The sequence below is a fragment of the Stegostoma tigrinum genome, chromosome 16 (genome assembly GCF_030684315.1).
Source record: "Stegostoma tigrinum isolate sSteTig4 chromosome 16, sSteTig4.hap1, whole genome shotgun sequence".
NCBI classification, from domain to species: Eukaryota; Metazoa; Chordata; class Chondrichthyes; order Orectolobiformes; family Stegostomatidae; genus Stegostoma; species Stegostoma tigrinum.
In genome coordinates, this window is record NC_081369.1 from 5,965,725 (window position 1) to 5,988,805 (window position 23,081).

Below are 23,081 nucleotides of genomic sequence, written 5' to 3' on the forward strand. Positions count from 1 at the left end.
CATTACTGCGTTCTGGTTAAAATTCCTGTGAAGCAATGCTCAAGGTACAAAATAAATGCAAGTGATCATACTGTAGGCTTAGAACCTTTATGGCACTAACATTCTCTTCAAATTAATTATAAGAAAGTTACAATAACCTAAACTTGTGTCTAATGTTACCCCCAAGAAATATACATTACCATCACAAATGCAACCTTGTTGCAGACAATTAATCAAAACAGATCTTCCTGCACACAATTGTGTGTGCAGGAAGATGTATTTTGATGAATTGATGGATCTAAGAGTGTTGAAAGCCCTGAGGCATGTTCTGCCTGTTGGGCAGGATAAATTAAAGTCTTGTCTGCCCTTTCCAGTGGGCACAAAAGATCCCACTGGTACCTTTCTAAGGCATTCTCCTACATGCTAGCCAATTTAGATCCCTCAAATATTGTCACAAATAACACCAGTTCATTACTTCATTGCTGTTTTGTAGGGAACTTCCTGTGCGCAAACCTGAGTAAATGCTCAACCTGAATGAATGTGCCACATTTTCATACATTACAATGGTAACCACTCTTCAAGATTGGCCGTGAGGCTCTTTTGAATATACTGACATAATACGTTAATGCAACTTCTTTCATCGACATGTTCACTGTGACTCGTACATTTGACGGTGTGAGAACACTGGTTTGCTCATGATTCCTCACTTTCGGATGAGCGTGCCACCGCCGGAATTCACAGACAAGAATCTAAACTGTACTTACCTGGCTGGTAATATCCGATGGCATCGGTGACGGCGGTTTGGAATACATGGCGTCCTGGGATACGAAGCCAGAGTCGTGTGAGGAGACACTGGAAAGGCGGGTGCTGGCACTCGCAGGATGGGCCAAGCTGCGGTAGCGATAGTTTGAACTTGGTGAGTGAGTTTGGGAACCACTGGAGCGAGAAGTGCTACTGTTTGTACTGTTTACACTGCTGGGGGTGGGGGGGGGGGGGTGTGGTGTTGGGGAGGGGTGTGGTGGTGGTGGTGGTGGTGGGAGGGTGTGAGGGAGGGAAAGGTGAGGGAGACAATTTAAGACAAGATCAGACTCACGCAAATTAAAAGTCACGCACAAAGCTGGAAGCTACACAACAAGCAATGGGCAAAGGGAGGTGTTTGCACTGGCGTGAGGATGATACACATTGGCTCTCGTTTGGCATATGTCCTTTCCCTGCCTCCTCCCTCTCCTTTAGAGTGCCACTTATGATCAGTTGGCAACGTATCTCAAATGGACAGCAGTAGAGTGTATAGCACCATGGGTACCAAACCTCCCCTTTAGGAGGACAGTGGTATAATGGTAATGTTAGTGAGCTAGCAATGCAGAGGGCCAAACTAATGCTCTGGGGACAGAGGTTCAAATCTCACTGCAGTCGGTCAAATTTAAATGCAATTAATAATATCAGGAGTTGAAAATGAGTGTCCTGGGCACCATCAAACTACCAGCCATTGTTTTAAAACCACCTCTAGTTGATAATGTCGTTTAGGGAAGGAAATCCAAAGATGCGCAGGCCAGGTGGATTGGCCACGATAAATTGCCCACCGTGTTCAGGGATGTGTAGATTAGGTGGGTTATAGGGGGATGGGTCTGGGTGGGATGCTCTGAGGTTCGGTATGAACTTGTTGGGCCAAAGGGCCTGTTTCCACACTGTAGGGATTCTGTGGTTCTATGATTCAGTTCAAGGGTAATGGGGGATTGGCAAAAATGCCAACATTCTTCAATGGTCAAGGCATAGTTCTTAAGAGCAGAAGGGTTATGATGCAACTATATAAAATGTTGTTTCGGCCATAGCTGGAATCCACATTATTGGAAAGGGATAGTACAACAGAGGCGATTTACCAGGATGTTGTCTGGGCTGGAGATTTTCAGTTATGAGGAGAGATTGGACACACTGGGGCTGCTTCCCTTGCAGGAGGTTGAGAGAGGGCCTGATGAAGATGTACAAAATTATGCGGGGAATAAATAAGGTACAGAGTAAGAAACTTTTCCCTTGGTGGAGGTATCGATGACCACAGGACGTAGATTTAAGGTGACGGGCAGAAGGTTTAGAGGAGATGTGAGCAGAAACTTTCTCACCCAGAGCGTGACATTGAAAATTTATTTAGATGTGCACTTGCGGTGCCCAGACACAAAGCTATGGGCCGAGTGCTGGAAAATGGGATTAGAATAATTAGGTGGTCCTTTTCTGACTGGGACTGATGCAATGGGCCAGAAGGTCTTTTTCTGTGCTTTAGATCTCTATGACTCTATCAAATGGGGTTCAAGGGATATTCAAAATAATTGTGTGGGGGGCTGCGGTTGGGTTTGATCAAGTAAATATGGATAAACTGTTCCAATGGCAGATTGTTTGGTAACCGAAGACCAGGAATTTAAGGTAATTGACTGAAAAAAAAAAGCTAAAGCCAGGGTAGGATATGTGTCGTGACCTGGTAAGCACTACCTGAAGGGGTGCTGGAAACAGATTCATTAATTATTCCAAAAGGGAATTAGATAAATACTTGTGGGGGAAAGAAAAAGAAATAACGCTGCTAATGGATGAAGACAGGGATCTGGAACTAACAGGGTAGCCCTAGCAAGATCCAATGCAGTCACAAGGGGCTGAACGGCCTCCTCCTGTGCTATATTATTCTATAGTTCTTTCAATGTGCTCTTGAAAGGGAGATAGGCACATCAGTGCCAATAAATCACTTTCAGTCAACATGCAGTGGTTAACAGAGCTCACAGGAGATGATGCATGTGGTTGGTGATAAGGTTGACATCAGCCTAACTGTCGAGACTTGGTCTTGCATGGAACTGTCCACCAACGGACTGTTTGTGTCATGCTGGTTGTATTTCAATGACTTGTCCTTGACCATTAGCCTCACTTGACAGCACTGCCTCAGAACTTCTGCTGTAATCCAGCAATCTATCAAAAATGTCCCTTGAATGAACCAGGGGCTTGTTCAAATGGCAGTGTCTTGGTAAGCAGATCGGTGTCATGCATTTGTCCACTAAATTAGCTGTAATAATCCACATGCTGGAAAAACATTTGTAATTAATAGATTACTGGTAGTTGGACAGCCAATTGCAAATCAAGCCAATAGTGTATCAGTCTGCTGAAGGAAACTGTAGGGACAATGGACCAGATGTTAGTTATGTTGGCATGCAGGAAAATCCTCAAAATATTCCATCACTTTCCACAGGTTTACACATTTAACTAAAATAATAAAAACCATTCCCTTCCCTCCAGTTAAGAATTCAGTTCAAGTTTTGGAAAATGAGCCACATTTTCCCAGAAGTTGTCCCCCAGAAACTGCAGTCACTTTGTAATAGAAAAGATCTGTATCTTTCCCAAAAGCCCACAAGGTGGCGCTGCCAGGTACCAGCAGTAGACGGACATCTATCGTAATGCTGTAGATCACTACTTTTCAATCACAACAAGTCATCTTCCTAAACCATCAGAACTGCGATATCCTCCCTTTCTGTATTCAGTGCTGCAAAACTTACCATTAAGTCTTTATGATGGCATGGTGCCTGAGAAGGCGAGATCAGGAACATAAGACTTAAGAGTAGAACCATGTCATTTGGCCCTTCAAACTTGCTCTGCCATTCAGTAAGATCACGGCATATCTGATTGGGATCTGATCTCCACTTTCCTGTTTGCCCTTCCATAACCCTCGACTCCCTGGGGTATCAAAAATCTATCTTAATTCACCCATGAATAAACGCAACGATCCATCCTCCACCAGCTTTGGAAAAAGAGAATTTTTTCAGGAAAAAAAAATCCCCTGGTCTTCCTTAAAAGATAGACCTCTTGATCTTAAACCACTCCACCTAGTTTTAGTTTCCCTGACATGAGGAAACATACTCCCGCTCTCCACCCTATCCAGTTTCTTCAGGATCTTATATGTTTCAATAAGATCACATCTCATTCTTTTAAACTCCTATGGTCATAGGCCCAACATGTTTCTTTATGAGAGATAATGGGAACTGCAGATGCTGGAGATTCCAAGATAATAAAATGTGAGGCTGGATGAACACAGCAGGCCAAGCAGCATCTCAGGAGCACAAAAGCTGACGTTTCGGGCCTAGACCCTTCATCAGAGAGGGGGATGGGGGGAGGGAACTGGAATAAATAGGGAGAGAGGGGGAGGCGGACCGAAGATGGAGAGTAAAGAAGATAGGTGGAGAGGGTGTAGGTGGGGAGGTAGGGAGGGGATAGGTCAGTCCAGGGAAGACGGACAGGTCAAGGAGGTGGGATGAGGTTAGTAGGTAGCTGGGGGTGCGGCTTGGGGTGGGAGGAAGGGATGGGTGAGAGGAAGAACCGGTTAGGGAGGCAGAGACAGGTTGGACTGGTTTTGGGATGCAGTGGGTGGGGGGGAAGAGCTGGGCTGGTTGTGTGGTGCAGTGGGGGGAGGGGATGCACTGGGCTGGTTTAGGGATGCAGTAGGGGAAGGGGAGATTTTGAAACTGGTGAAGTCCACATTGATACCATATGGCTGCAGGGTTCCCAGGCGGAATATGAGTTGCTGTTCCTGCAACCTTCGGGTGGCATCATTGTGGCAGTGCAGGAGGCCCATGATGGACATGTCATCAAGAGAATGGGAGGGGGAGTGGAAATGGTTTGCGATTGGGAGGTGCAGTTGTTTGTTGCGAACTGAGCGGAGGTGTTCTGCAAAGCGGTCCCCAAGCCTCCGCTTGGTTTCCCCAATGTAGAGGAAGCCGCACCGGGTACAGTGGATGCAGTATACCACATTGGCAGATGTGCAGGTGAATCTCTGCTTAATGTGGAATGTCATCTTGGGGCCTGGGATGGGGGTGAGGGAGGAGGTGTGGGGACAAGTGTAGCATTTCCTGCGGTTGCAGGGGAAGGTGCCGGGTGTGGTGGGGTTGGAGGGCAGTGTGGAGCGCACAAGGGAGTCATGGAGAGAGTGGTCTCTCCGGAAAGCAGACAGGGGAGGGGATGGAAAAATGTCTTGGGTGGTGGGGTCGGATTGTAAATGGCGGAAGTGTCGGAGGATAATGCGTTGTATCCGGAGGTTGGTAGGGTGGTGTGTGAGAACGAGGGGGATCCTCTTGGGGCGGTTGTGGCGGGGGCGGGGTGTGAGGGATGTGTCGCGGGAAATGCGGGAGACGCGGTCAAGGGGGTTCTCAATCACCGTGGGGGGAAAGTTGCGGTCCTTAAAGAACTTGGACATCTGGGATGTGCGGGAGTGGAATGTCTTATCGTGGGAGCAGATGCGGCGGAGGCGGAGGAATTGGGAATAGGGGATGGAATTTTTGCAGGAGGGTGGGTGGGAGGAGGTGTATTCTAGGTAGCTGTGGGAGTCGGTGGGCTTGAAATGGACATCAGTTACAAGCTGGTTGCCTGAGATGGAGACTGAGAGGTCCAGGAAGGTGAGGGATGTGCTGGAGATGGCCCAGGTGAACTGAAGGTTGGGGTGGAAGGTGTTGGTGAAGTGGATGAACTGTTCGAGCTCCTCTGGGGAGCAAGAGGCAGCGCCGATACAGTCATCAATGTACCGGAGGAAGAGGTGGGGTTTGGGGCCTGTGTAGGTCCCTCTTCCGCACCTACACAGGCCCCAAACCCCACCTCTTCCTCCGGTACATTGATGACTGTATCGGCGCTGCCTCTTGCTCCCCAGAGGAGCTCGAACAGTTCATCCACTTCACCAACACCTTCCACCCCAACCTTCAGTTCACCTGGGCCATCTCCAGCACATCCCTCACCTTCCTGGACCTCTCAGTCTCCATCTCAGGCAACCAGCTTGTAACTGATGTCCATTTCAAGCCCACCGACTCCCACAGCTACCTAGAATACACCTCCTCCCACCCACCCTCCTGCAAAAATTCCATCCCCTATTCCCAATTCCTCCGCCTCCGCCGCATCTGCTCCCACGATAAGACATTCCACTCCCGCACATCCCAGATGTCCAAGTTCTTTAAGGACCGCAACTTTCCCCCCACGGTGATTGAGAACGCCCTTGACCGCGTCTCCCGCATTTCCCGCGACACATCCCTCACACCCCGCCCCCGCCACAACCGCCCCAAGAGGATCCCCCTCGTTCTCACACACCACCCTACCAACCTCCGGATACAACGCATTATCCTCCGACACTTCCGCCATTTACAATCCGACCCCACCACCCAAGACATTTTTCCATCCCCTCCCCTGTCTGCTTTCCGGAGAGACCACTCTCTCCGTGACTCCCTTGTGCGCTCCACACTGCCCTCCAACCCCACCACACCCGGCACCTTCCCCTGCAACCGCAGGAAATGCTACACTTGTCCCCACACCTCCTCCCTCACCCCCATCCCAGGCCCCAAGATGACATTCCACATTAAGCAGAGATTCACCTGCACATCTGCCAATGTGGTATACTGCATCCACTGTACCCGGTGCGGCTTCCTCTACATTGGGGAAACCAAGCGGAGGCTTGGGGACCGCTTTGCAGAACACCTCCGCTCAGTTCGCAACAAACAACTGCACCTCCCAGTCGCAAACCATTTCCACTCCCCCTCCCATTCTCTTGATGACATGTCCATCATGGGCCTCCTGCACTGCCACAATGATGCCACCCGAAGGTTGCAGGAACAGCAACTCATATTCCGCCTGGGAACCCTGCAGCCATATGGTATCAATGTGGACTTCACCAGTTTCAAAATCTCCCCTTCCCCTACTGCATCCCTAAACCAGCCCAGTGCATCCCCTCCCCCCACTGCACCACACAACCAGCCCAGCTCTTCCCCCCCACCCACTGCATCCCAAAACCAGTCCAACCTGTCTCTGCCTCCCTAACCGGTTCTTCCTCTCACCCATCCCTTCCTCCCACCCCAAGCCGCACCCCCAGCTACCTACTAACCTCATCCCACCTCCTTGACCTGTCCGTCTTCCCTGGACTGACCTATCCCCTCCCTACCTCCCCACCTACACCCTCTCCACCTATCTTCTTTACTCTCCATCTTCGGTCCGCCTCCCCCTCTCTCCCTATTTATTCCAGTTCCCTCCCCCCATCCCCCTCTCTGATGAAGGGTCTAGGCCCGAAACGTCAGCTTTTGTGCTCCTGAGATGCTGCTTGGCCTGCTGTGTTCATCCAGCCTCACATGTTTCTTTATGAGATGAGCTTTCTTTAAAAGATACCCCATGCTTCCCAGAAATGAGCTGAGTGATCCTTCCCCGAACTGCTCTGCAAGGAATTACAAATTCCTTTCAAATATGGAGGACAGTCAGAAATATTCCCACCACAGGGCAGTGGATGTGGACGGCGATGAGGTCTCAATTGGCCTGTCCAATCATACATACCTGCACATGCTGGATTTTCGGGAACTGGAGCTGCTGGGTGAAGATGGAGGAGTCTGATAGGACCAGCTATAGTCAGATCCCTTCAGATCCTTAATCACCTACATCAGAAGCACAGAAATGGTGAGGGTTACAGCTGTGGTAGAGGACTCAAAGCCCTAATGAAGAATGCAGCTTTCATTCTACTCTTTGAAAACAGTTCACTACAAAAACAAATGAGAACATCTCTTTGAAAGCTTTATCATATGAAAAAAAACTATCATATTTTTTTAAAAAGGGTTGTACATTCATAGGAACCTTCCACATCCCTGCAGATCTCCCTGAATGCAAACTGCTAGCTATAACTACGCAAACCTCTATGCAAGGGTACACCTTCAGACTATCCCTTCGCCCAGGGCGCTCCCCAAATTTAAACATTCCATTATTGTTGGCTGTACCTTTAACTGCCGAGGCTCTAAACTCAGGAATCCCCCTCCTAATTCCCTATCTCTCTGTCTTCCTTTAAGATGATCAACCTACCTCCCTGACCAAGCTTTTGGTTAGCTGGTCTTATATCTCCTTCTTTCACTCAGTGTTTAATTTAGACTGATAACTCTCGAGTAGTTTTAACATGTCAAAATCACTGATTATATTTTTGACAGCTTTGCGCCCCAACCACTCAGCTATTTAGTGGCAACTTGGTGTGAATAGCATTACGAAGTTCTGAACCAGCATTTTGAGACCAAGTACGAGACAAGTTATTTCAAATGAAAGGTGAAGATGACCTTGTTTCGATTGACAGCTGTGGTAAATGGATAACTGCTGAGTCTACAAGAGGCGAGACCATGAAAATTTTCAGAAGTTGGCTTGTATTTGTATCAGCGCAAGAGATGTCAGTGTCAGATAATAGCCTACAGCCTCTGTCAGAAGAGTCTGAAATATTTCTGAAGACGAATGGAGTAAAACTCACTCTAATACTTTCACATCACCCAGCTCTGAACAGAGCTCCAGAAAGAAGCGCATATTATGAGGTCTTTACACAACTGACAAGGTAGTAATTTCCATGTATCAAATTCATACAAACTGTAGAATTCAGTTGTCTTGATTCCTGCTGATGGCACGACTGAAAAGCCAGACCCTAGAGTAAAACCCGGCTTGATAGGTCATATGTTTGCTTTGTTAGTTGACATGATGGTTAACTGCGGCTAACCAGAAAGCTGCGGAATTTGAATAACAAGTCCTATTTATTCCACAAAAGAAGGAATCTTTTAATAACAAGCTAAATGTAGAAAACAGAATGAATTCGCAACACTGCAAAACGGGGTTTAAACTCGTTTCTTGATGGTACCTATTTGCAGAGACACAAGTCTAAGAAATTATTTGTTGGTGCTCTTTAGGTAGCATTTGACTGACCTTTTACAGTTCCTTTGCCAAAGACTGTAAATGCAATCTGATGAGTCATTTCCAAATCTGCAGATTAGTAGAACTGAAGACATTTACACCATGAGATATAGGAGCAGAATTAGGACATTCGGCCCGTCTAGCGTGCACTGCCATTCGATCATGGCTGACTACATTTCTAAATCCTGTTCTCCTGCCTTCTTGCTTTCCTAATCAAGGACCTTCCTCTGCCTTAAGTGCACCCAATAACTTGGCCTTTGGTGGCAATGTGTTCCACAGATTCACCATCCTTAGTCGAAAGAAATTTCTTCTCATCTGTGTTCTAAAGGGTCCTCCCTTCACTCTGAGGCTGTGCTCTTTGGTTCTAGACTCACTGCTAATGGAAACATAGTCCCTGTGTCCACTCTATTAAGGCCTCCCAGGATTTTCTAGGTTTCAACTGAATCCCGCCCCATATCTTTCTAAACACCATCGAGTAAGGACTCAGAGTCTTCAATCGTTCCTTATATGACAAGCTCTTCATCCCCAGGATCATACTTGTAAACTTTCTCTTGACCCCCTCCAATGCCAGTACGTCCTTCCTTCGAAAAGGGGCTCAAAACTGTTCACATTATTCCAAACATGGTCTAACCAGAACCTAATGCAGCCTCAGCAGTATGTCTATGCTCTTGGATTCCAGCCTTCTTGAAATGAATGCTAACATTAACGTTTCCTTCCTAACCGCCAGCTGAACCTGCATGTTAACCTCAAGAGAATCCTGAATTAGAATTCCGAAGTCCCTTTATGCTAGAGATTTCCGAAACTTTTCCCCACTGAGAAATTAGTCTGCACCTCTTCTTCCTACTGAAGTGCATAACTTCACACTTATCCACATTGTACTCCATCCGCCACTTCTTTGTCCATTCTCCTAGTCCAAGTCCTTCTGTAGCCTCCCTGCTTCTTCAACACTACCTGCCCCTCCACCTATCTTTGTGTGATCTGCAAACTTAGCAACAGTGCTCTCAGTTCCTTTGTGCAGATCAAATAGTTGTGGCCCCAACTTGGACCCCTGCAGAACTCTGCTAGAAGACCCCTTTATCCCTGCTGTCTGCATTCTGCCAGTCAGCCAATCCTCTACACGTGCCAGCACCTTGCCCCTAATACCATGGGGTCTTTTCTTATTTTGCTCCCTCCTGTATGGCATCTTGACAAAGTCCTTCTGAAATCCAAACAGATCATGTCCACTGGCTCTCCTTTGTCTAATTTGTTTTTTGCTTCCAAAGAATTCCAACAGATTTGTCAGGCCTGGCCTCCCCTTGACAAAGATGTGCAGACTCAGCCCTATTTTATCATGGACTCCACAATCTCATTTAAAATCTTACCAACAACTGAGGTCAGGCTAACTGGCCCACAGTTTCCTGTCTTCTTCCTCCCTCCCTGCCTTCTTAAACAGGGGTGTTCCATTCACCATTTTCCAGTTCTCTGAGACCCTCCCTCACTCCACTGCTTCCTGAAAGCTCACCACCAATGCCTCTACAATCTTCTCAGCTACCTCCTTTAGAACCCTGGGGTGTAGTCCATCCAGTTCAGGTGATTTTGCTAACTTCAGATCTTTCAGCTTACACCAACATTTTCTCAGTGATGACCACGATATGTGCGTGTGAAGCTCTGGTATGCTGCTGGTGTCTCCCACCATTGAAGACTGATACAAAGGGTTTATTCAGTTCTTCTGTTGTTTTTTTTTGCTCCCCATTACTTCTTCTGCAGCCTCATTTTTCCATTCTTCCAATGTCCACTCTTGCCTCTCTCTTACCTTTCATATATTCAAAAAATCTCTTGCAATCTTCATTTCTAAGACTGGCTAGCGTAACCTAATATTTCATCACCTCTCCCCTTATTGCTATTGTTCTCTGCTGGTTTTTAAAGACTGACCAGTTCTCTGGCTTCCTTCTGATCTTTACCACACTGTTTTTCCTTTTGCTTTTATGCTGTCCCTGGCTTGCTTGTTAGCATTGATTGTCTCATCCTGCCTTGGTTTGTTTATTGTTGCTTGGGATGGGTCTCTACTATGCCTCCCAACTTAACCACAGAAACTCCCAATTTTTTCCCTGTTAGGATCCCCTTCCAATCACCTCAGGCCAGCTCCTCCCTCACATCTTACTCAATTGTAAGACCATTACTTCTGATTCCAGCCTCTTCCTCTCACAAACTACAGGGTGAATTCTATCATATTATGGTCACTGTCCCCTAGGGGGCAGTGCCTCCTTCACCATCAGCTCCTTAATCAAGTCTGCCTCATTACACATCACCAAATCCAATGTTGCCTGTTCCACGAGATGCCAAAAAGAAAATCTTGTAGACATTCCATGAATTCCCTTCCTTTAGCTCCACTACCAACCTGATTTTTTCCAGGCCACCTAGATTGTCAAAACCAACAGATTTAAATTTAATTGGTTTTTGGGATCTAAATGCCTGGTTCAAATTGATTGACAAAATTGAAAAACTTGGTGTCTTGGTAAAACCTGCTGCTTGGCCTGCTAACTGTATGGCCTTTTAATACAAATATTTTAATTTGATTGCTTTCTGTATACTTGCAAACTTTGAAAGTGCCGCTCACAGGCAACCATTTAAATTTCTAAGCACAGAAAAAGCACATCATCTTTTAAAGGGACCATGCAATGTTCCTCCCCACCACGCCCTACCATTTTACAAGCACCAAATTCTAATTTCCTGCCTCCCAATCCACAAGTGCTCTACCCAATCGCAACATTCCTGACTGTGCACAGCTTACTTAGGCTTACTTATTTAGGTTCTAATATTTATGAAAAGTTCATATCAATAGATTTTGAACCAAGACCTCCTGGTTTAGAAGTTTTACCAACTAGTGTTACCTTCTGCTGAGGTAACATTTTCTCTGAACAGCCCCGAATCCTCTTCCTAGCCGGGAGATTGGACTCGTTTCTCAACTCAATTCTGGTATCTCTTGGGCTGAACTTTTTTTTAAGACAAGTGCTCATTCCTAGATTGTTATACTCTGAAAACAAAGCCTTACCTGTTTACTCTACCTGCTGCAAACCCAACAGTATAAACATCTTCCCATTAACACCACAGGGTTCCTGTCACCTGCATTCTGACAAAGTCTGTATTTGGTCACTATTCTGGAAGGACTCTCTGACCTTGGTTTTTTTTTGTTTGCAAAAGGAAACCCGCTATCAAAGTAACCACGAATGCCTGCCTCTATTTTGAAATCCAGCGTTTGAAAAATGATGCCAATATGCTTTTCATCATACTTTTATCACATCAATAACATCACAGCCTACAGCAAATTGCTCACTTTACAAGTTAACATTTAAACAAGCCCTGAAAATAAAGTTTAAGTTGTTTAAACCCAACATTAATAACCAAGTAAGTGAGAATCATAACAAAGAGGAGGAGAGCCTTGCTGCATGGGGTATTTAACTTAAGTTCAGAACTGGTCAGAGTGAAAAGGCACTGAGGTGTTGGGAAGTACTAAGTGAATGGAGTTGTTGCAAGGAGGCCTGGGCTGTTTCATATCTAGTCAAGGTTGGGAAAAGAAAAACTTGGTCAGCGTCGTGTGGATCACTTTTTTGAGAGCGGAAATCTGGCAAAGAAAACTTCTCACAGCCTAAATTCTTCTTACATTCCCAAGTGCTAGTCCAAAGAGAGAAAAAGTCACAAATAAGTTTAAGATTTGCTTGTTTTACACATGAAAATCAGTCAGGACCTTCAGTTAAGATAAATCAATGTCACAGAACCAATTGTTAAAATGAGTTGATATTCAAAGTCAGAGTTCCCATTTGAGGCAGTCAGGGATGTTGAGGGACCAGAGTCAAGCTCAAGGAAATACAGGGAGGGGGAGGGGGAGGGGGAAGGGGAAAAGAGAGCGAGAGCCACTGGTATTTGCTGTTGAGCAAGTGGGTGTTAAGGAACTTTTATTTTTAAACATGATTGACTTGAAGTATTGATTATATGTGTTTTGGTTGTGATTACAGCAAACATATACCATTTTACATTTTAATGCCAAAGTTATCTATCATGTGGGGGAGAGAGTGTAGCATAGAGCCCTCACAGCTGCTCATTCTGTCGTAAAGATATAAATAAAATTACTTCAATAATGGCTGCAGCTGCATTCTGAGTCTACAGACTAACTGCTTTTTTTAGTGGAGTGGACAGTACTGTTGCCCCTGTAGTAGAACACTCTCTACATTATCTCATTAAACTTTCCCAGAAGCATAGAAAGTCAATAATGGAAGGGAGGGAGGAACTCAGGAAAATTACAGTCCCACCTAGAAGTGGTCCTGAGTACATTGCTGGTGCTGCGGGCTGACAAATTACTGGGTTTTGATGGACTTTATCCTACAGCCTTAAAGGAATTAGCTAGAAAGTTATGAATTTTACAAAGCTACCTAGATTTGGGGAAGGTTTGAGATTTGAATGTAACTTCTTTATTCCAAAAGGGAGGGAGAGAGAAAGCAGAAAACTACCAGCCAATTAGCTTAACGTCTGTCACAACTAAATAAATCAGAGCAGGGCATTTTGATGAGTTCAAGCTAATCAGTCCATATGGTTTTGTGAAAGAGAAATCATGTTTAATGACTATTAAAATCCTTTAGAAGAAGTAACTTGTTTTGTGGATAAAGCGGAACCAGTTGACGTGATATACTTAACTTTTCCAAGGGGCATTTGATAAAATGCCACATCAAAGCATATGGTATGAGGAGTAGCATATTGGCATGAATAAAAGGTTGGCTGGGTAACAGGAAGCAGTCAGGAGGCATAGATCGGTCTTTTTCAGGTTGGCAAGATGTACCAAGCCGTGTGCCACAGGAATTGGTGCTGGGACCTCAGTTGTTTACAACTCAAATCACTTGGATGAATAATTAAAAGGTGCAGTTGTCGAATTAGTTAATGAGACAATAGTAGATCGGAACGTAAGTAGTGAAGATGACGCAAGGAGTTTATAAAAAGATCAGCTCTGTGAGCGGGCAACGATCTGGCAAATGCCAAATAATGTGGGAAAATGTGAACCTGTTAATTTTGACAGAATTTTCTCAACATTGAGAGATCGCAGAGCTCTGAGATGCAGCAGGATCTAGATGCCTCTGCACACGAATAATAAAAGGTTAACATGTAGGTACAGAAAGTAATTGGGAAAGCTAACAGAATGTTACAATTTACTGTGAGGGGGTTCTGAATCCAAAATGGGGAGGTTATACCTTAGTTATATAGGACACTGGTAAGAGCACATTATTGAAGTAATTTAGTACTGGTCACTTTATTTCAGAAAGGATATAGATGTGTTCGAGGCAGTTCAGAGGAATTCTTTTAGTGGATTGAGCGGCTTCAGAACCTTCTTCCTCAAAAGACAATGGAAGCAGTGTCTTTGAATATTTTTAGGGTAGAAATGGATAGATTCTTGCTATAAAAGGGGGTGCGGGGTTAACTATAGGAGCAGCAATGTGAAATTGGTTTTACAATCAGATCAGCCCTGATCTCACTCGACGTGAGGCAGGCTCATGGGATTGGATGGTCTACTTGGGCTCCTTGTTTTTATGTTAATGGGACATTACACTATCCTAGGGTGTAGTCTAGACTGTCAGTCCTCCAGGCTGGGGCTTACACATGAACGTGACCCAACAGAACCTCTGCCCACAGTTTCAAACGTGAGTCAGCTTTGTGCTCCGAGTCCATGGCTAGTTGCTGCTGGCTGAGCCTGCAAACTTATTGCATACTCTCCACTCAAATTCATACCCACCTATTTAACACACGCGCACACAGGCAAGTTAATAACAGAGAACTGAGAGCATTGTTGATGGCGTCTCCCCACCTGCTCACTGGTTGGAGGCAGCTTGTGAGGTTCCGCAGTCTGAACAATAAGATCATCTACAATCGCCTGTAGGTGAGTGATCTCCCCCAGCATTGCAATCTCTCCGTCCTAAAGAAACACAGAACCTGGTAAATCACTTGCTTAGCCATCCTTTCTCCGTGCCTAGGCCCTCCAGTGATAGTGACACAAACAGTTACCTACTACAGAAATGAGCAGTATTTCAAAGGGAGATACTTCACAATAAAGAACAAAGCTGGGGGTATCATGGCTATCAACAAACCGGCCCACATTTACCTACATACTCCCACTGTCCATCCCAGTGCCCCTGAACAGTGAGCAAGAGAGGGAGATCAGACTGATTTAATCACTTGCCCTCCAGTGTATAGATCTCCACTTTGAATTGGAATCTAATTGAGGGGTTCAGATGGCTTATACATAGAATAATGGATACCCAGGAAGGTGTTACAGACTGGAATCCAATCAGGGGGTTCAGATGGCTCATATATAGAATAATGGATACCTGGGAGAGAGTTATAGACTGGAATCTAATGGAGGGGTTCAGACAGTTTATATATAGAATAATGGATACCCACGAATGCATTTACAGGTGGCTTATATATAAACTGATGGATACGCAGGAGTGAGTTACACACTGAAATCTAATCGAGGGGGTCAGGTAGTTGTTAAAACATGTACATATATATAAAATGGATACCTGGGAGTGAGTTACAGACTGGGGTCTAATTAAAGGGCGGGGGGGTGGCAGTGAATGATAATATTTCATTAGGCTTGTTTTCCATCAATATACATTGAATGTTGGTTCATTTGAACCTTGACTGATAGCTGTAACAGCTGGGGGTGGAGATTAACGCTGACTCTGTACAAGCTGCAGCCTGTTTGATAGACCTTTGAATTTTTATTTCGAGAAAAGTGATATCCAGCAAAGTGAGGTGATGGCCTAATGGTTATCGCTAGACAATCAATCTAGAAACCCAGGTAAGGTTTCTACAGACTGGTTCAAATTCAATAATAAAAAAGAAATTTGGAATTAGGAGTCTAATGATGGCCACAATACTGTTGTCGACTGTAGTGAAAAACCCTCTGGTTCATTACTGTCCTTTGGGGTGAGGAAGGCTGCCATTCTTACCCAGTCAAGCCTACATGTGACTCCAGACCTACGGCAATGTGCCTGACTCATAACTGCCCGCTTAGCAATTAGCGATGGGCAATAATTGTTGCCCGGCCAGCGACGCGCACATCCCATTAATAAATTTAAAGAAGCACTTTCACTCTCTTAATACAAAGTTGCATTTATTCCTTCAAAGCCCACCTTTTTGAGAGTATTTCTTTATTTGTTTGGGTGTGATGTAAACCTTGATGGCTTGGCCAGAATTAGTTACCGATCCCTAGTTGCCCTCGAGAAGTTGGTAGCGAGCTGCCTTCTTGAGTTGCTGCAATCCATGTGCTACAGACACCCCCACAATGCTGTTAGGGAGGGTGTTCTAGAGGTTTGGCAGTGACATATTTACTATTTGCCAACGTGTCGTCTGAATGGGGTGAATACAATTCTGATTAATGCAAGACATTTGCAATAATCTACAATGTGAGAGATTAGAGAGTCAGCGGCAGGTTAGAATGAATGAAGCCGCATCTCCAGATTAAAGATGAAGAAATTTCCATGAATTTTTTGGGCGGGGAATGTTACTGTTGGGAATTGAATCCAGTCCTCATTTCACCCATGGACAGGGCAGTCATGGCCCAGGTACCAAACAACTCCCATTTTGTCCCGTTCAGTAGGTTAAAGTTTTCTATTTTTACACCCAGACCTGAGGAGACAGCCTACCACCAAATTCTTTAATCCTGATCTCAAATGTAAAACCTTCCCATTCGTTTTTCCTGGCTGGCTCTGTGCCACATCGACAGGCTCACTCACTCTTGGCTGCATTAAGACTCAAGCTTGGTTCTTGGCTATCCTTTCATGGCTAGCCGCAGATGCAAGGACGAGAGACCATCTTCTCAGTCTGCCTAGGTATTTACCTGGCTGGCACTGTGCCCCAAAACAGCAAAAGTGCATGGTTCAGAGTGACATTTCCTGTTCAATGGTTTTTTTCAATCATCTTTGCCAATGCTGAACAGGACCCTGGCTGCTCCTTACCACCACAGGCTGTAAGAAGGTGATGAAAGTGCAGAATCGGCCTCGCTCCTCAATCAGGGCTTTCCGCACGGCCTGCTTCTCAGTCTCCTCCAGTAACAGGTACATGTCATTCACATCCTGAACTGCGTTCTCCACCTGTGGCCTCAGGTCACCTTTACCTGGATCAGGAACATAGAAGAATGATAATTCCACCGCAGACAAATCGAGAGGAACAACAACTTCCTGTGGTATATGCAAGCCCTAGTTAAACAAAGGGCAGTTTCTAGAGTGTTAACTCCTTACAGGAATCTGCAATACTACCTCACAGCAGTTTCAATGGAGATTGCGCAGTATTTGAGGTGGGGGAGGTATCATATTGAGGAAAGGGGTTTAATTCACCATAGGCCCACCCATCTCCTATACTCCCATTCTAAGGCATCAAATGGTTAATGGTGGCTATAATACCCACAATCCAGTGCACACAAGAAACAGCTGTATGATATAGTAGAGTCAGTGCATACCAGGGACCCTGTATTTCCCAAGAAATCTTCAGTCCTGTGTATTTATTGTGTCAGATGAAAATGCCCAAATTGTCCCTTCTTTCATGTTGTCCGATTAAAGTTACAAATCTTTAATTTTGGAACACTCGAGGGAAATTTGGGAAGATAAACAACCTCACGTCTGAGTTACATTCCCTGTGGGGCAAACATCTGAAAATGACAGGTAGAGTGCGGATGGTTCCTTAAAGCAAAGGGCTGAAAAAATAAACAGAGGCAACCAGTTAAACCAGACTGACGGAGGCTTAAGGTTTGGCACAGAGCCTGTGCTTTCAGGTAGAGGAAGGGAAATCACACAAAACCTTAACCAGGAAGTGAACCTTTACTGAGAGTACACTCTTTAGTTACCAACTCCATCCCTCTCCATGGGCAACAGCCTGAGATTAAGCCAGTCTGTTTCCAACCAAGGTTGTCCAGTCTGGTTCTCAGAAATTTCCGATCACAAGTGGACGCCATTGCCAGGAATGCCTATTCCCACTTCTGCAACTCACCCATCTCCTTCCCTGTACCAACTCATCTGCCGCTGAAAGCTTCTATTATGCCTTGGATTTAATCCAAGACTCAACTGTTCCGACATAAGCCTGGCTGCTTTCCCACATTGTATCCTCTGTAAACCGGGCATTGTAAATCTATAAATCTGAAATTCGAGCTGCCTGGATCCTAACTCGTTCCCAATCTGGTTCACACATCAACTCTTTACTCGCTGGCCCACACAGGCAATCATGCAGGATACCATTTATGATCTCGATAAGACTCATTTCTGAACTGTGGAAGCCCAGTTGTAGGAATTCAGACATGGTGTTGTAAGCAAGATTGGGATAGATTTGGGAAATAACAGAATGTTCCAGGACTTGAGGGGAAAGAGAGTGAAGAGAGAACTGGATGTGGAAAAATGTGGAATATGATCACACGGAATTAGAAATGGAGCAGGTGAGTGAAAAGGAAGAACACTTAGTGTATTAGCAATTCAGAGCTATCTCGGAAACAAATATTTAATGACTGTTATATTTTCAACCTTTTACAGATAAATGCAGTTGTTATAATTTGAATTCAGGGTTTTTGAATTGAGGATTTTGAGTGATGTATCGGCAGCGCCACCGCCTGGTCATTGTAAGGACTGCTACAGACTGTGAAGCAAGTCAAAATGCCGAGGTTTCTGGGGGCAGGGGAGGTGAAATGTCACTGGACTAGTCATCCATCCAGAGGCTCAGATTAATGTTCTGAAGACAAAGGTTCAAATCCCGATGGAAACCAAATTATCTAACAAATCTGAAGCCAAAAAAATCTCTGTAGTGGTGTATTATCATTAACTCACTGATAGTCATTAACCTCGTTAAAATGACAACTATGAAACTCATCCATTATTGTAAAACACGTTTGGTTCACTAACGTCCTCTAGGGAAGGAACTCTGCCATACTTACCTGGTCTGGGTCTACAGGTGACTCCAGACCCACAGGAATGGGATAGACCCTCAACTGCCCTCAAGTCGCCACTCGATTCAAAGGGCAATTAGGGATTAGGAACAATGGCAACACTCTCATTCAATGAAAAAATAATTTTTAAATGCTTCATTGCAACTTGAAAGAGTGGCTCAAAGTGTGGATTAACTAATACTTACCAACCCCTTGGGAAGGCTTTGCAGCCTTGACCTCTGAATAAGTGCTCTGGGACACATTCAGATGGTGAAGGGCACTCCTCAAGGACACCTTTTATTGCTGGAATTCAGTTCATTTTTCCCCCCTTATATGTTAACAGATCATAGAATCCCTACAGTGTGGAAATAGGCGCTTTGGCCCAACAAGTCCATACCAATCCTCAGAGCATCCCACGCAGGCCCAGCCCACTATAACCCATTTAATCTACACATCCTTGACAGCACGTGCAATTCCCTACGGCCAATCCACCTAGCCTGCACACCTTTGGACTGTGGGAGGAAACGGGAGCAACTGGAGAATGTGCAAACCCCACACAGACAGTCGCTCGAGGGTGGAATTGAACCCAGGTCCTAAACCTTTTCCTATAGGGCTTACTGCCTCTTTCTCTACACATCCTACCCTATCCCTCCTCCTCTACTGAGGCTGTAGTGGGCTTCAGTTTCAAAAACCAAGGAGCTAGTCAGCTGGAGATGGCATCGCAACAAAAGTCAGGACTGACACCATCAAACTGACACCTTCCAGCAGGGGGCAGTGGAAGTGGTGGAGGTCTGTGTGCTCCCTGGTCCCACTGATGCCATGCCGCTAAAATCGTGGTTCAAAAACTCAGAGCAGCTCATGTTCCTCTAGCGGAGCTTAAACAGGAGAATTAATGTGCAGGTTCCAATTTGAAAGACAATTTCACCCGACACCCTCCAGACAACCGAGTCTTGAAAACAAATTAAAACACCGAGACAAGCACAAGACCAGGCGTTGCTCACCAACACAGATTTCATCGACCACGAGGCATTCCACGGGATAGTCATGCAACAGCTTGATTTAAGACACCAGCAAGACAGACAGTCCCCACTCCCTTCACCTCCCTGCATAGCCCTCCTTCGCCCCACTCCCCTTTGTGCTCGCCTCTTCCCTCCATCCCCCTCCCCGACACTCATCAGCCACTACAGGCCCCAGGTGACAGCAGTCCACATGCAGAAGAAAGATGCGTTGAACAGTCAATGTTGGAAGCAAGTGCTGGAGTTCAAGTCAGAGAAAGATCCTCCTCCACTTATGAAATTTTTAAGCACCATTCCCAATGCCTATATATCTGACAGTTCAGAAGAATGCAAAGTAATCGTACTGAATTGTGTCCGTTTCTTAAACGTACTGGAAGATGTTCCAAGATAATAAAATGTGAGGCTGGATGAACACAGCAGGCCAAGCAGCATCTCAGGAGCACATTGCTTGGCCTGCTGTGTTCATCCAGCCTCACATTTTATTATCTTGGAATCTCCAGCATCTGCAGTTCCCATTATCTCTGGAAGATGTTCTCCCTGGTTGGAGGTTTTAAGAATCGGGGGTCATTAGCATACTTCTAGGGCAAAGGTGAGAAATTTCTTCACTCGTTTGGTTATGAATTGTGGGAATTTTCTCCCCTAGAGGATTCAGGGATTGAATCTATCGGGCGAAAGATAAATCTTAGGAATTAAACGGTATGGAAATTCTGCAAGAAAGTGGCGGCGGTGAACTATATGATCAGGGCAGATGTAGCATGACTTTAGATACAGAGTAATATTCCCAGGTCAGGGACAGCTCAGGTTTAGACACATCGAACACACCCAGCACAGGGACATACACAATAAAACTCCCTTCATACTGTTCCATCAAATATTGCCAACCCAATTTCAACTTTGCTCCCACACACGCGGTCTCACTCCAAGAGACCGAGAGGTAATCACTTGAAGCTTAACCAGCTCAACACAGAGTGCAGTCTTGTAGGTTCAGCACTTGCCCAGACACTGATTGTGCAAAGTGGAAGGTTCGAAAATATCAAATATGAGAGCGCAGAGAAAGAGACATGACCATGTGACTTACCAAGCAGTTCTACAGGGAAACGAGCGGAAAAGGAGAAAGGAGGAGTATCAGAGAAGGAAGAAATGTGAACATCAGTGTTAGTGACACAGGAGAAAGAAAAGAGGAGGTTGCAGCTTAAAGTAGACTCCCTCAACACCTCTCAATTAAACCTGGCCTGTGGGGTAATGGCTCTGGAGAATATTGTCACAATTCCTACAATTTGTGTGAGCGATTGCTGCACTGAGTTTAAAATATCGATCATGCTTAGCTCCACATTTATCCAAACTATCTCAGGTTGTTCAAAAATGTCTCTCTGGTGTGTGAAACAGTATCCCGTGTGGAGAAAGAGCCAAGTGGATTGAGTATCAGGATACTGGATCATATTTAGAGCCACACGCAGACACAAAGTCACCTAATCTCGCACAAACGTTTAACCTGGATTCATGACCTGGGTCTGATGTGCACTGTCCAGTCTCCATTTGCAGCTGTACCAGTGGGAGTGTCTATTACAGCAGACTACTGCCTATGAGCTGCACACTCACCTTTCCGAGCTTTCTTCTGAAGCTTGAGCGTGTCAGATGATTTCTTTTTGATCTCGTGCCTCGCTCGCTTGTACTCTGAGGGGAGGAGAGAGCAATACGTCACTGCCAGATCAGTCAGGATCTCCACCCAGGCTTCTGACACCACGGGTACACCGAGACACAGAATGCAGGGGATGGGGATCAAACATTATATCTTCAATGGCCCAAGCTCATTGGAGGTGAATGCACTGGCACTGAACGGGACAGGCAAGGAATGTTGAAAATCTATACACTTGGAATTTTACGAAACAACTCGGCACATTGGAATTCCCAATCCCACTCCGTACCTGTTTCTATGACATTCCTACACCTTGCTCCTTTCTCTGTAGCCTGGGATATGGATGAAGGGGGGCCCTGAATATTTCTGTACTCAGTAGAAGCCAGGGGGATGTTAGCACATGGATTTCAGTGTTTGTAAGGACATAAGAATTAGGAGCAAGGAGTGGGCAACTGAACCCCTCAAGCCTGGTCTACCATTTCATATAATCGTGGCCAGTCTCATCTCAGCCTCAACTCCACTTCCCTGCCCAGTCTCCATAACCCTTCAACCTAATAGTAATTAAACATCTGTTTATCTCCTCCTCAAATATCCCAACATCTGCTGCACACTGGGGTGCTGAATTCCACTGATTCACAACCCGGAGAGAGGTCATTTCTCCTCATCTCTGTTTTACATCTGTTTCCCTTATCCTGAAACTATGATTTCTTGTCCTAGGTTGCTCCACACGAGGAAATATCCTCTGCATAGCTATTTTGTACCCCTGTAGCATATGATACACCTCAGTTAGAGGTCTCACACTTCTAAACTCCAGAGGGTAACAGCCTAAACTGCTCAATCTTTCTTCATAAGACAAACTGCTTATCTCTAGACCCAAGCAAGTTACTTTCTCTGAGTTGCAACTACATCCCGTCTCAAGTAAAGGGACCTAAAGTGAATGCAATACTGCAAGCTGCAGTCTTGCTAATGCCTTGTACAACTGCAGCAACACTTCCCTACATTTATATTCTATTCCATTCACAACAAATGCCAAAATTCCATTTGCCTTCTGAAATAACTCCACAGAGACTGGTATCCTGTCACCAAGTCACCTCTTGTTTACGTGTGGAGCATCCTTGATGCTGATCCAGCGCCAGCTCTCAGGCTGAGCAGAATCTGACACTCCTGTTTATATCTGTCAGACTGGGCTTCCTGATAGGGCCAGACTGACCACCCAGATCAAGGAAATCATATTCTATGAGGCCCACCTGGCTGACGTTGTTATAGTCACTACACCTTCTTTAGTAGCTGCTTACCTGTGTACTAGTTTTCTGCAGTTCATGTATAAGGGCACCCAGATACCTCTGCACCAATGCATTCTGAAATTTCCCTCCATTTACTAACTTTATCATGTTTTATAAAATTGTGAGGGCCATGGATAGGGTGCCTAGTCCAAAAATAGCCCAAAACTAGAGGTTTAAGGCGAGCGGGGAAAGATTTAAAAGGGACCCGAGCGGGGTACATGTATGGAACAAGCTGCTGGAGGAAGTGATGGAAGCTGGTACAACTATAACATTTAAAAGGCATCTGTGTGGGTACATGAATAGGAAAGGTTTAGAAGGACGTGAACTAACTGTTGGCAAATGAGGCTAGATCAGATTGGGATGTCTGGTTGGCATCTGGTTGGACTGACGGGTCTGTTTCTGTGCTGAATGACTATTTAGATAGACTGCCTTTCTGTCCTTGCAACCAAAATGGATAACCTCACACCCAGCCACGTTATACTTCACCTGCCAGATTTTCGCCCATTCACCTAACCTGTCCATATTGACATATAAATTTC

At 45.3% G+C, this 23,081-nt stretch overlaps 1 protein-coding gene across 10 annotated transcripts in view; it reads right to left on the reverse strand.

Moving 5' to 3' along the window:
* mtss1lb (MTSS I-BAR domain containing 2b) overlaps positions 1–23,081 on the reverse strand; it is a 139,372-nt gene that overhangs the window by 13,520 nt on the left and 102,771 nt on the right. For 5 of the 10 annotated variants that reach the window (XM_048547091.2, XM_048547079.2, XM_059651582.1 and 2 more), the window contains exons 6-10: positions 21,223–21,297; positions 16,659–16,816; positions 14,504–14,611; positions 7,300–7,397; positions 744–954 (exon numbers count right to left, since the gene is read on the reverse strand). In XM_048547091.2, the coding sequence (XP_048403048.2) occupies positions 744–954; positions 7,300–7,397; positions 14,504–14,611; positions 16,659–16,816; positions 21,223–21,297 (650 nt within the window). The remainder of the gene's footprint in view (positions 1–743; positions 955–7,299; positions 7,398–14,503; positions 14,612–16,658; positions 16,817–21,222; positions 21,298–23,081) is intronic. The other 5 variants (XM_059651580.1, XM_048547090.2, XM_048547089.2 and 2 more) reach the window with 2 other exon arrangements.